The 12039-nt window shown below is 43.1% G+C and overlaps 1 protein-coding gene across 1 annotated transcript in view; it reads right to left on the bottom strand.

The window, feature by feature from the left end:
• The window catches only part of STK17A (serine/threonine kinase 17a), a 29283-nt gene extending 21949 nt beyond the window's left edge, over positions 1-7334 (bottom strand). The window contains exon 1 of the mRNA XM_049816869.1: positions 7037-7334. Within this exon, the coding sequence (XP_049672826.1) occupies positions 7037-7215 (179 nt within the window). The 5' untranslated portion in view covers positions 7216-7334. The remainder of the gene's footprint in view (positions 1-7036) is intronic.
• Between the last annotated feature and the right edge of the window lie 4705 nt (positions 7335-12039).

Genomic DNA, 12039 nt, shown 5'->3' with positions numbered 1-12039 from the left:
TTTTTTATTTATATATAAAAATTTTCTTACAAAGCTGCAGGAACAGCTTGGAGATCTTTATTTTGGTTCTTAACTTATTGTAGGGTTGCTGAGACCAAACTAGGAGTCCTCATCTGGCTTGGAATACAATTACAAGGGTTTTGCCTCTCCTATCTCCAAGCTGAAGTTCACAGAATTAACTAATTCAGCTCATGTGTAAGTTTTCACTCTCACAGCTCCCAACCTATTGGCAGACTGCTATCCATGAAATGTAACTGCTAAAAGAAATTGTGGTCAGCTTGCTCTTAACAGGCATTTGTTTCAGAATTACCCAGTCTAAATGAATTAAGTCAAATAAGCACCCACAAAGTGGGCAATCTTACTAAAATAATCGGACTTCTAACCACTGATACAGCCACAGTTATTCCTCTAAGAATAGTATTTTGCATAAGTACACATTATCTACAGCACAATATGTATTAAGGCTAGATCAGAGCACAGCCCAGATATCTGTGAAGGCAGACAAAGAGTAAGAATATGCTTTCAGTGCATTGAATCCAATTTTGGGGGAGAAAGTTCTTAATTGCTAGTATGTACGTTAAGATAAATTTTCCTTTGCAAATGCATGAAAATAGTATTACAGGATTTTGTAGCACTAGGAAGGTGTGGTCAAAAGATCACTATAAAATGTGTTAATCACTATAGAGTTACCATAGAACACCACAGGAGGAATAGACACCTAAACCCCGAATAAAGCCTAACAACCTGCTAGGTGTCTGGTACACATCTACCAAAAACCATGCTGGAAGAAATAACAAACGTGTACAGTAGAGACAGCTCATCAGGAAACATAGGAATGTGCTAACAATGCTACCAATCCCAAAAATATTGCCAGGACAGTGTTTCTTTTAGGTAGATTTCTAGGAAGTTTGTGACATTAGTGTTGCAGCTAGAAGTATAAACAACCCTCCAGTACTGCAATCCTAACCACACAGAGAGCAACCTTCCTTATGCAGCCAGTGAAAAGGATTGTAAGTTATTCCAGATGAAGACATGTATCTGTATGATTCATGTACAACATAAAGCTATGCATTTATTGAAAGTGTTAAAATTCTTGACATTTTTAGCACCAAACCCAAAAACAGCACAGGAAAAAAACCTTAGCAACTGTGCTGGTAAGAAAAATCCCAACAGATAAAAATAAATTGAGAGACTAACAGATAAGCCCTTTAACAGCAAGTTATTCTAATACCTGGCAGATACTAAGGCTTTATACCAAAAACCTAGACTCCTGGGTTCAGCCTTCTCTGTTTTTCTTAAATAGTCTCTGAATGCACAGTTTCCTTCCAGCTGAATGTTGCCTTAGCACAGAATCAAAAGCTTTTAATTCTAGCATCGGTGAAGGACCTAAAAAGAAAGTAATTTAGAAAAGTTTGAAATCTCTATAATACAGCTTTCAAGAACACAGTGTTGTTTTGCATTATGCACAAAATCTATCTGGAAGCAAGTTAATTAGGCTAATGAGTACCAACGTTGCCGATTCATCGCACATTAGTCACTATGGAAATAAAACAGCATTCATGGGGCAGCAAGAAACAGCAAGAGCCACCACCGTGTGTGGCCACCCACGTCCTGTGTGGCTAGGCTGGCCAGAAGCCTGATAGGTGATGTAATTAAAAGGACAGGTTACACAGGAGTTCAGCCAGCTGACAAATACTAATTCTTAGTTGTTTAAGACCAAGAACCCTGCCCAGATTCTTTACAGTTATACCTATAATTAGAACTATTATAACGACTGCCTGCAGAACTCATCTTTTCTGAATACAATCCCCCAAAAAGATCCAACTTGACAAACCTGATGTTTACAGCTAATAGAACTAATTACTGTGCAGCAATCTAGATTCATGCCTGACAATAAGATCCAAAGATACCATCCGCTGAATGGTTAAGCCAAAAGATAAATTTGTAAAGAATTTCTTTTTGATAGAGACAGAATAGTAGATGATACAGATACAAACAAGCTTTCCCATAAAGTACACATTGCATACGCTTCAACTTTGCTTTTCTTAAAATCCTGCTTTTCAGAACTCCTTATAAAGAAAACTATTAGTGAAAATAACATTAGATCAGAGCATTGCTAGTTTAGCTGTATGGAGAAGAGCTAGCAGCAAGAACGCTGCATTGAAGGAAGAACAATTTTGAGAGGAAATACTTAATGTGCATTTCCAAAGTTAAAAACTGACCACCAGTCATCCAAACACAAACAAAAATGCTTTGAAGGGAGACATGAATAGGAAACTAGAAGTAGTTCTCAGTCCTCACAAAAGTCTCATTCAAGAATTATGATTTAAGATAAATCATATCTGATTACAAAGAAGCTCAATGTCATCTTTTCAGTTTGCCAACAGAATTAGCATTGTTTCATCTAGCATACATTATGGCTTAAAGCAAAAGCCTCAAATCACAAATCAAATGTCAAATCAGATAAGCTGGAACATTTATGTCACACCAGTTAGTTTTGGTTGTCATAGGCTCAGAAGAACAGAGAACTAACCTTACTTTAACAGTTATTTTTAAAGTGACCTATAAAACCTTGTCACTGTAACAAATGCAGGAATAACAGCAATTCCTGTGAAGATATTTACTTCTTATAAAGTTCAGATGACTTTTCTGAGATCCACAAAACTATGCAATTTATTACATAACTCATATCAAACATTTTTTCTAAAGTGTGGGGGTTTTTTCCCCCTACAATTTTTGATTTCCAAACAGCAAGGTGTGGGGATTCCATTTCTGATGTTCATGAATGATTTACTCACATAAATTTATTCTCAAATGGTGGAACCAACTACCTGCAATTAACTCTTCATTTTCACCTCTTTTCCACTTTCACTTAGCTCCTCAACTGTTTCACCCTAGCCGTGCTACTGCAGAGAGCAGCTGAGGACAGAAGTATAAGAGCATATACATTCTTACTGGTGCCCAAAATTGTACAAGTGTCATGTACCACTAAGATATACCTTACTGAAAGCTACCCGAGAAACAAGCAAGTTCATGCTAGAGTTTGCAGGGCGGGGGTGTGGAAATCAAGACATGGATTATCTGCACATGAAACTACTGCCAGGTCACTAGTCAGAAACAAAGAATATTTCCTTATTATTCTGTTCAGTCTCCTCAGATGATTAAAATACTTGTTATTCTTAGCTGTGGGTGGAGAATGAGCTTGTCTGCTTTAACAAAAAACTGGGAATGAGGAGAATCAACTGAATTGCACTTGACATACATTTACATGTATGCGCTGCATGCATTTCACTAGCAGAAGATTGCTTACTTCAGGGCAATCATTTAAGGTGACTGTTACCTTCCATTGAGAAGAAAGCAAGGCCAGTCATTTATGCCTTCCTCCAACCCAGCTCTAGCATCAGAAGTTTTATTTTCTGTACACAAATAATGATTTCCAATATGTACATAGCTTGTTTTACATTAAAAAAAAATCCAATAGTCCATCAATGAGCTGAAGAATTAACTAATAGTCTAGTAATATTTTGTGTGCAATTAGGAGTTTTTTGTTGAGGAAAAAGGAGCAAAGCAATCAAATACAATTATACTAGTCTCTTTAAAGAAGCTCTAGGTAATACAAAATATATTGTTCCCCATTTTACAGTACAATTATGGCTTAAGCACAGATGGTAAGCGGAAGAAGAGTTAAGCAATTGGTGTCTTGTCCTCTTGCAAAGGTTACCCTACTTGAACCTAACTCAAGCTAGCACTGTCTGAAAACACTTAAGTCTGAGTGAGTTGATGAGAAGTGGCACCCTTAAAACATCCATCAGAGGTAAGTTTGATTTTAAACATCATGCAGATGAAGATTTGTGTGAGAATGTTCTGATTTTGGGACAGTAAAATTAATAAGGCTGTGAAGACTAGCCCAAATTTTCATTTATTAGAACATTTCATTAAAAACCCCTGCCATTTCCATGCCATCCTAAGCAACTTAAAATAATTTCCTTTCCAAAGTAGTCATTATAACCAAGTTTTTGATATTTTTCCTAAATTAACCTGTTTTTCCTAGCAGCTGTATTTCAATAGACTTGCAAATGCTTGTCAACTACTGAACAAGGCAGCGGCCTTTTGGAGCACATATACTTTACATTCTCTAAGCAGTTTTTTCCCCCATAAGCAGAACTACTGAAGCCTGCCCCTCCGGTGACATTGTGATCAAGTTCCTCCCAGGCTCATCTATGACTTCCAGCAATACTTCCCCCAGGACTTTCGCCCCCTGACACGCCACCAGGGGCCAAGAGCCCCAGTACCTCCCTTCCCTGCATTGCCAGAACTGCAATGCCTTAACATTTTCCCACATTACCCCCTCTTCCCAACTCCTCCACACATAGGTGACAAGGGAACAGAGGTCCCAAATGCCATGCGAGTTCAACATACATGTGTTGACTAACTGGATTGGAGGCCAAAGAGTACACAAACCCACTGAGTTCATGCAGCACCCCCACTCTCAGTAAAGGTGCTAAATCTACCCGCTGTCGGTTTTAAACACAATTCATATGAATGCTGTTATTTTCAAAGCCTCTATCTAAAGTTCAGCTTTTAAATTGTTTCCCTAATTCTGGGAAATGGGATGGATGAATACTGAGTGTATAAACATTTTTCGTTAGCCAATTCACCTACCAGATTAGAATTAAAAAAGACTATGTTGCATGCACAAGGACTGCTTTTCATCCAAGACAAAAACCTGTCACACCTGGGTGGTAATTTGTCCGAGTCCTTTGTAGAGACTTACACACTTTATGAACAGATAAGAGTGAAACAATTTCTGCTAAGTATACATTACCAATGAAATGACAGACAGTTACAAGTGGCAGAGAGACTTTACCACCTATGCTTTGTCACAACGAGGTAGCAAAAATATTGTCTTTAGTGGGAGTACTTGAGCCGAAGTATCGATTTTTTTTTAAAATCAAAATGGAGTAAAAAAGTAAGCATACAAAGTTGAATAAAAAACCAAGCACATACAAACGTATAGATTTCTATACTCTAAGAGAAGATAGTGAAAACATTTGTGAAGAGAGAAAAAGGTAGTCTGAACCAAAATACATGCAACTGTTGCACAAAAACAAGACAAACACTTCAAACAGTCACTTAACTAATTTTAACATAACTACAGGTGCAAAATCACAACCTTCATGTGAAGGTCATCTTTAAACGTAGCTGTGGTCAGAAATGACTCCACACTAAAAACCATGCTGAGATTTACTTGTTTAAACTGCAGACTAAGCTTTGCTGTAGTACTTGATTCTTGTTCAAAGTGTAAAGCCAATCACTTCAGTTCTACTTGTGTGCCAGAAGGAAGCTTCATCTAGTCTATTTTCCAATTAGGCCAACAAATATCACCCAGCTCTAAGAAAAGCTCTCACTCCATGGCAGAACTGCAAAATATTTTCTGAAAAGTCATCCGATCTTCAAATAAAAAAAACCCCCGAGCAGCAGGGATACCAGGTCATCCTGTGCTACACTGCTGCTATGCCTTCCTGATTGTTGCTTAGAATTTAGGCTGTTTTGTGGCCTGCATTTAGGTAGCTTCAGTTTCCAGGCCCTGGACATTGTGGTCACATCATGGTAAAAAAAAAAGCCTTCTCACTTTATGGGATGTTTCTTCCACCTGCTTCCCATGAGAATGCTTTAGGCCACTATGTTTAAACAGGTATTATTCTATTAGTACATCAGAGGTACTAAGTGAGTGTTAAGCTGACACCTAGGCAACCTAAAAATTTGTTGGAGGTACTTCGAGCAGCTACATTTGCTTTGAAACCCTTCTTTCCTCTTTACCTCCAAAGGGGTTGTTTTTGCCGCTGTGTGAACTGAGCTACAAAGCCAGCATAACTTGCAAAAAACCATAAACCGAGGAGTGTATCTTGCCATATATCCTGTGGTATTTCATCTAGTCCTTTTTTTTCTGAATAGTCTTTAGATTAAGCACATGCAATTGTGAGTAAGAATACTGTCATTCTTTTTAGAAGAGGTGACAGAATTTCAGACAAAAATATGGGTTTAGTGGTGCTGAAATTCCATATATATATATAGTTTCTGAGATGCAGAAGCCTTCCAGTGAGACCTTCTGCCTCAATCCTTACTTGCTCTCAGTCAGGTGTTGAAATTATACACGGATCAAACCTTACATGCGGAATCACTTTCAAAACCAAGTTTTTTTTAACGAGCTTTTTAATTCTTTGAGAAGTTCCACTATTAGATTATTCTCAAGCACATGCTACCGCAAACCAGCCTCCTCTAGACTTGTTTTTTCCCCCATGTCACAGCTTACAAAGCTCAAGGGGAAAAAAAACCCCACCCCAAACAAACGGGCAGGTTTGCGTCTCCGGTGGAAATCTAGAGAAATACTCCCTACTCCACACCGGCTCCTAGGGAAGGGCGCAGGATCTCCCCAGCCAGCTTCCCTCCCAAGGCTGAGGACGACTCGTTCGCTGGAAGGAGGGACAGCCAGCCGCGGCCAGCAGCAGCTGGGGTACAGCTGCGCTGACAGCTGCCTCCCAGCACCCCTTCCAGCCCAGCGCGACGGGCACGTCCCCGGAGCTGACCCACAGCGGGGCGAGGCCAGCGAAGGGGTGCCACTAAAGGCGGCTCTAGCACAGGGCAGCCACCACCCCCCCCCCCCCCCCCCCCCGCGCTCCCCCCTCCCGCTACCAGCCCCTTCAGCTCCGCGGGAGCGGCAGAGGAAGGGGCGGCAGGTGAAACCGCCCGCTGACTGACTGACTGACCGACTGACTACCTGCCCGGCGGCGCCGGGCAGCGAGAGGGGAGACGCGGAGCCGAGGGAAGGCGCCCGCTTGGCCCCCAGCCCCGCCGCGGGCGGCCGAGCGGCAGGCTCCGCCGCGGGCCGAGGAGGAGAGAGCCGAGCCGAGCCGGGCCGGGCCGAGGCGGGGCGGGACAGGGGACACGCGACACCTCCTGTCACCCCCGCGGGAGCAACCCCAGCCCGGGGACGGGGCGGCAGCGCCAGCCGCGCCCCCTCCCGCCCCGCGCTCACCTGCCGAGCTCCCTGCCGGGGCTGAGGCTGTACCGCTGCTGGAAGGGCTCGGTGCGGATGGGCGTGCGGATCTCCGTCAGCAAGCCGTCTCGCCGCCGGCCTCGGCCGGGAGCGGACTGGGGTGGCGGCGGCCGGTCATCGCGGGAGCGGCTGGGTGGCGGCTTCTCCTCGGGGCTCATGGTTTACTCCCTCAGCCCGGGGGACGCCTGCCCCTGCCCCTCTCGGTCCTGCCTCTCCGCCGGGCTCCCCTCAGGCTCCGGAGTGAGCCGCCAGCCGCCCGCCGCGGCTCGAGGAGGGCGCGGGCAGCACGCGCCGCGCCGAGAGGACGGAGGGGCGGGGCCCAGCCGCGGGGCCCCGCCCTTTAACGCCTCACCTTGGTGGAAGGGAGGGCGGGGGAGGGGAGCGAGGGTTCGCGGGGCTGGGCGGGGCGGGGCGGCGCGGCGCGCGGCGCCGGCAGGGACGGTTGGGCAGCGCCACCTGCCGGGGGCGCGGGGGAGGGGGGGGAGGGAAGTGGGCGACCGAAGGCGGGCGGCGGGCGCGGCGGCGGCGGCGGCGGCGGCGGCGGCGGCGGGCCCTCCCGCGAAGTGACGGGATTTAAATACTAATGAAGCTGCGATGAGCGCCCGAGTGACGCGCTGTTGGCTGGCGAGGCATCACCGTTCAGGCTTTCCTCGGTACCTGCTGCGCGACCCAGGACCTCGGTCTGTGGGCGCTCAGGTGTGCCCCGAGGGAGCGGTAGGTCAGAAGGGGGAAGCCTGAGGTGAAACCGCAAGAGCGGGTCGTGAAGGGCATGCCCTCGTGGGGACGCAGGGCTCAGGCCCGTCGCGGGGGCGCCGGGATGCAAGGCTGAAGGAAGGCAAGAACAAAAGGGGCAGCGGCAGCTCCGAAGGGGACAAACACGCCTAATGAAACCTTGGCCCTCTGTGGTACCTAAGGCACAAGCTCCAGCTGAGACTTTCCCACAGCTGGGGCGTGCTTAGCTTCTCTCCTCCGTGCACGCCTGAGCTCCACGTGTCTATACGAGGTGTGTAGGAACTGCCTGCCAGTCATCCGTTCGTCAAGGCTGGTGGAAATGGCTTCACGCGAGTGTAACTGGAAGAGGCTTGAGAAATGGCTGTACTCAAGCCCTTTGCCATCTGGCTGGCTTAACGTACGGGTTTAAGGAACCCATTCTGCGTGGCAGTCTTTTATCGAGGCAGTCCTGCAGCGTTTGCCTCCATTAAGGGCACAGAATCTCTTTGCCATTGCCTGCCAACATCCAGAGCACAGAGGAGAAGAGACGAAGAGAGAAGCAGGCCAACATACAGGAAAGGATTCAGTCCAAACCTGCGTCATTGATCAGGGATGGGAGGACAATTGCTGACAAGGCATTTTTCTAGAATCCCCTTATTCCCTTAATGCCAAATCCAATTTCTGGAAATAAATAGTTTAGGAATAAATTCCAGAACCAGTATGTAGGTTTGAGTGTATTGCTTCTTCCTACCTGGAAGAACTCTTACTCCATATAGTATGTAAGTTTATCTATTTTTCTTCCATAGGGTGGAAACTACCAAAGACATGAGAAGTGTCTTTAATAGAACAGGAAGATGGATTTGTTGCATTCTTAAAAAGAACTATCCACAGAACAGGAGGGCAAGGACAAAAAGAAAAATTGTGCTTTACTGTCTTGAAAACTGACCGAAATAAAATCTTTTCCCACTTTACTATGCACTAGCCAGACCATGCTTTGCCTAGTCGTACCAGAACATTATGAAGCTGATATATGCTGTATTAATTTGTTTTCCCTGTAGAAAGGATAAACATAAGCTTTATGACTCACTGTAATTTCACCTGTGCATCCAAACACCACTGATCTTAGTCTTAAATACTGCAGCATAAGCTTATATGTGCTACCCACGCAGGGAGAAACATGTGCAGATATGAACAATGCTCCATTTATTTAGAGATAAGCTAACAGACCTATCTAGGCTGGCTACTCTCGTATGTTACCTACTGATAAAATATATATGCTTTTTTTCTGTTGTTTGGATATTTGGCTTCAATCACTGAAATATTATTAGTTGTTGTATGCTCAATTGCACTCAAATGGCATAACAAACATTGATTTCTGCTTGTATAGATAACATTGACTGTTTTACATATCAACATATTTTTTTCTTTTTCTGCCAGTAGCCTCCAAGGAATTTATTCTCATGAGCTGTGTTCGGGCTTCAAGCTAAGAGGCAGGAGGTGAGGTGGAAGACACTACCACAGGTGTTCTGTTTAAAAGAATGTCCTTTTCAATTTATGTCTGCATGCACTGGAGTGAAAGAGTGATTTCTATTCTGCCCTGAAGTTGTGGATCAAACGTTTTGCACAGGGACATAAGCTTTGCTCAGTTATATCTGTCTGACTAGCTTGATCTTCGCAGGATGTCCCTCTTCCCAATATGGATGTATTCAGGCAACTTGTACATGATGGAAGAGGTACCCGAAACCATCATCATCATCGTCATCACGGTCCATTTATAACAGAAATATCAAATCTAACCATCCGTATCTTAGCACACGTAACTTAAGGTTGTTTTTCAGGTGCTAAATTCATCCTTTGAACTTCCCATGATCTTCCATGGCTGGAATTTCTGCAGGATGCTTAAGTTCTGTATGAAGTTAGTTATTTTGCATTGATGAGCTACTTATTTCTTGATGTGATTGTTTTATATACAGGGAAACAGGAAGAGCACACATTCCTCACTTGAGGTGTTTCCTCAACCTGTATTCCTCAAATGCTTCTTGTCGTCACGTAAAGGCACTTACACAAGAGCTCCGAGTACCCAGCACCAAGAAAAAAGAGTCCCCTGCTTTGCTTTTGTACAAACTGAGGTTTCTTACCGCTGCAACAAAGGAAGTGTTACTAATCGTCACTTTTCTAATTCAAGGAATGAAAGCACAGCTCCACTAAGTGGCAGCACTAGGCATCATCACTGCCAGCTTCGCCGAGTTACTTTTGTATTTGTGAGAGATTTAATATAAACTGCTGCTCATGTCACAATAATATGTATGCCTCTTTTTTTGCTCATAGGGTTTGATTTCACCATTTCCAGGAGAGATGAATAAACTTGTGCTCAGAGAATCTAAGAATAAACTTTCCAAATACTTTCACGTGTTCATATTTTGCAGAAATTTCCATTTGTATATTAATTTTACATATATTATAAAAACATTAATTTACCAGTTGGAAAACACATCATATGGGTCCCCATGCATTATATCAGGTGCTCCTCAGATCAGTTTCACAGCCTCTCTGCAATGCCAAGGTGGTCCCAAAGATTCATCTTTCACAAATAAGACTATATTTTACAAAATCCAGGGTGCATCACTACTTATTTTATGTCTGTGTCCAGAGCATAAAGATAACCTGTTTCAGTTTGTACATTAGGAGGACTAAAATATGTAGCTGAAGCACAACTATGAAGTTCAAAAGCCATGCTGTGTGCTTTACATACCATAGTAGTAGGGGTTAAATTCCAAGGTCCCTGTTCTGTTAATCAATGCATGCATCGCTAAAGCTGTTAACTTACATGCCTAAAGCAGGGAAGTTAATATTCAATTGCCAAAGACGCCAAAGCTGTCAGTAAACATATCCTCACACATTGTAAGTATAATCTTATATAAGTATTCTATATTACTAATTTCAGTCATTCTTAAAAGGTCATTGATCAGATTTAATTCTAAGACATACCTATGAGGTTCTGAAGTCAAATCACAGCTTGTAACAAAGTTCCTAAGCAGATTCCAGTGCTGCCCCAGCTGCATTCCTGAAAAGCTGTTATCTAAACATGACGACTCCATGTGGCATGCTAGTTAGGTACCTATATTGCTTCGTCTACAGACTGAAGCATATTAAGTGCTGAAAACAGAAAAATAGGAGCATGTGCAATTTATTTTTGTATGCTGTTTTGATTATGGAAAATCAGCATTAGGAAATTACAGTCAACAATAGTTCTTCAACTGCTGTCTGTGGTCCATCTTGAAACTGACTGAACAGATTTACAGTGTCACACTGCAGAGTATTTACACCATTTTTTTCTTACAACTGATTAAGTTTGTAACTGGGAAAGAAAATAATCCATACCAGTCTTTTATTTTCATGCTGAAAAATTTAAAAGGTGAAACTATGTCCCTAACGTGTATTACTCTGTACAGAAGGAAAGGCAAGTGACCTTAGTATTGGTCATAATGATACGATAACTGTTGTTTATCATTGACACAAAAAATTTTCCCATGCAGCTCCACTGTCTTCTTATACCATACGAGTTAATTATATGAAATCCTACATGCCAGCAAATCAGGAAAAAAAAACCATCATCAGTTGCATTCTTTCTGTTCTCCAGTGACTTCTGTTCTATTCAGCCTCAAAGAGTTGTAACATAGCGTTGTGGGCATGAGCTTCATTTACACTAGAGTTAAAACAATACAAATGTGCTTTACGCCATAGCCTAACATAAATAAGAAACAGGGCTTGTGTTTCAGACAGAATAATGTATCATTTTTTTGTCTTCAAAACTTAATTCCAAGAGGGTAGGAACTCAAGAAACAAAGCCACGCTCACTTAATTTTAATATATCCATGAAAGGTATTTTCAGGCAAAACTGATTTTGAAGGTTACCAGAATTAAATTAAAAAAAAATAATAAAAGTGTGGCTTTGCAGCTCAAGGAGGCTTTATGATTAGAGGAGACACAGCGAATCCTTTGTGGCTTTGTTCTCCACTGTCCTCCAGAAATGATGGCTATTGTCCAGTCTGGCCTCTTATACAAGAATGAACATCAGGCCACAAGTGGATTTATTGTCTATTGTAGCAAGAAACTATGACTTTGCTACCACAGGGTGGGAAGGGATTATTATTGATTTGTAATATCCTATAGGATTATGGAGTTTTGTTAGCATGCCAGGAAAGACATCTGATGTACGTATGGAGGCTTCAGGCAGACCGCCGCTATACTTTAAGAGAAATTCAGTAACG

The sequence above is a fragment of the Accipiter gentilis genome, chromosome 14 (assembly GCF_929443795.1).
Source record: "Accipiter gentilis chromosome 14, bAccGen1.1, whole genome shotgun sequence".
Taxonomy (NCBI): domain Eukaryota; kingdom Metazoa; phylum Chordata; class Aves; order Accipitriformes; family Accipitridae; genus Astur; species Astur gentilis.
Note: the sequence above shows the minus strand (reverse complement) of the source record. Positions and strands in the feature narration are given on the sequence as shown.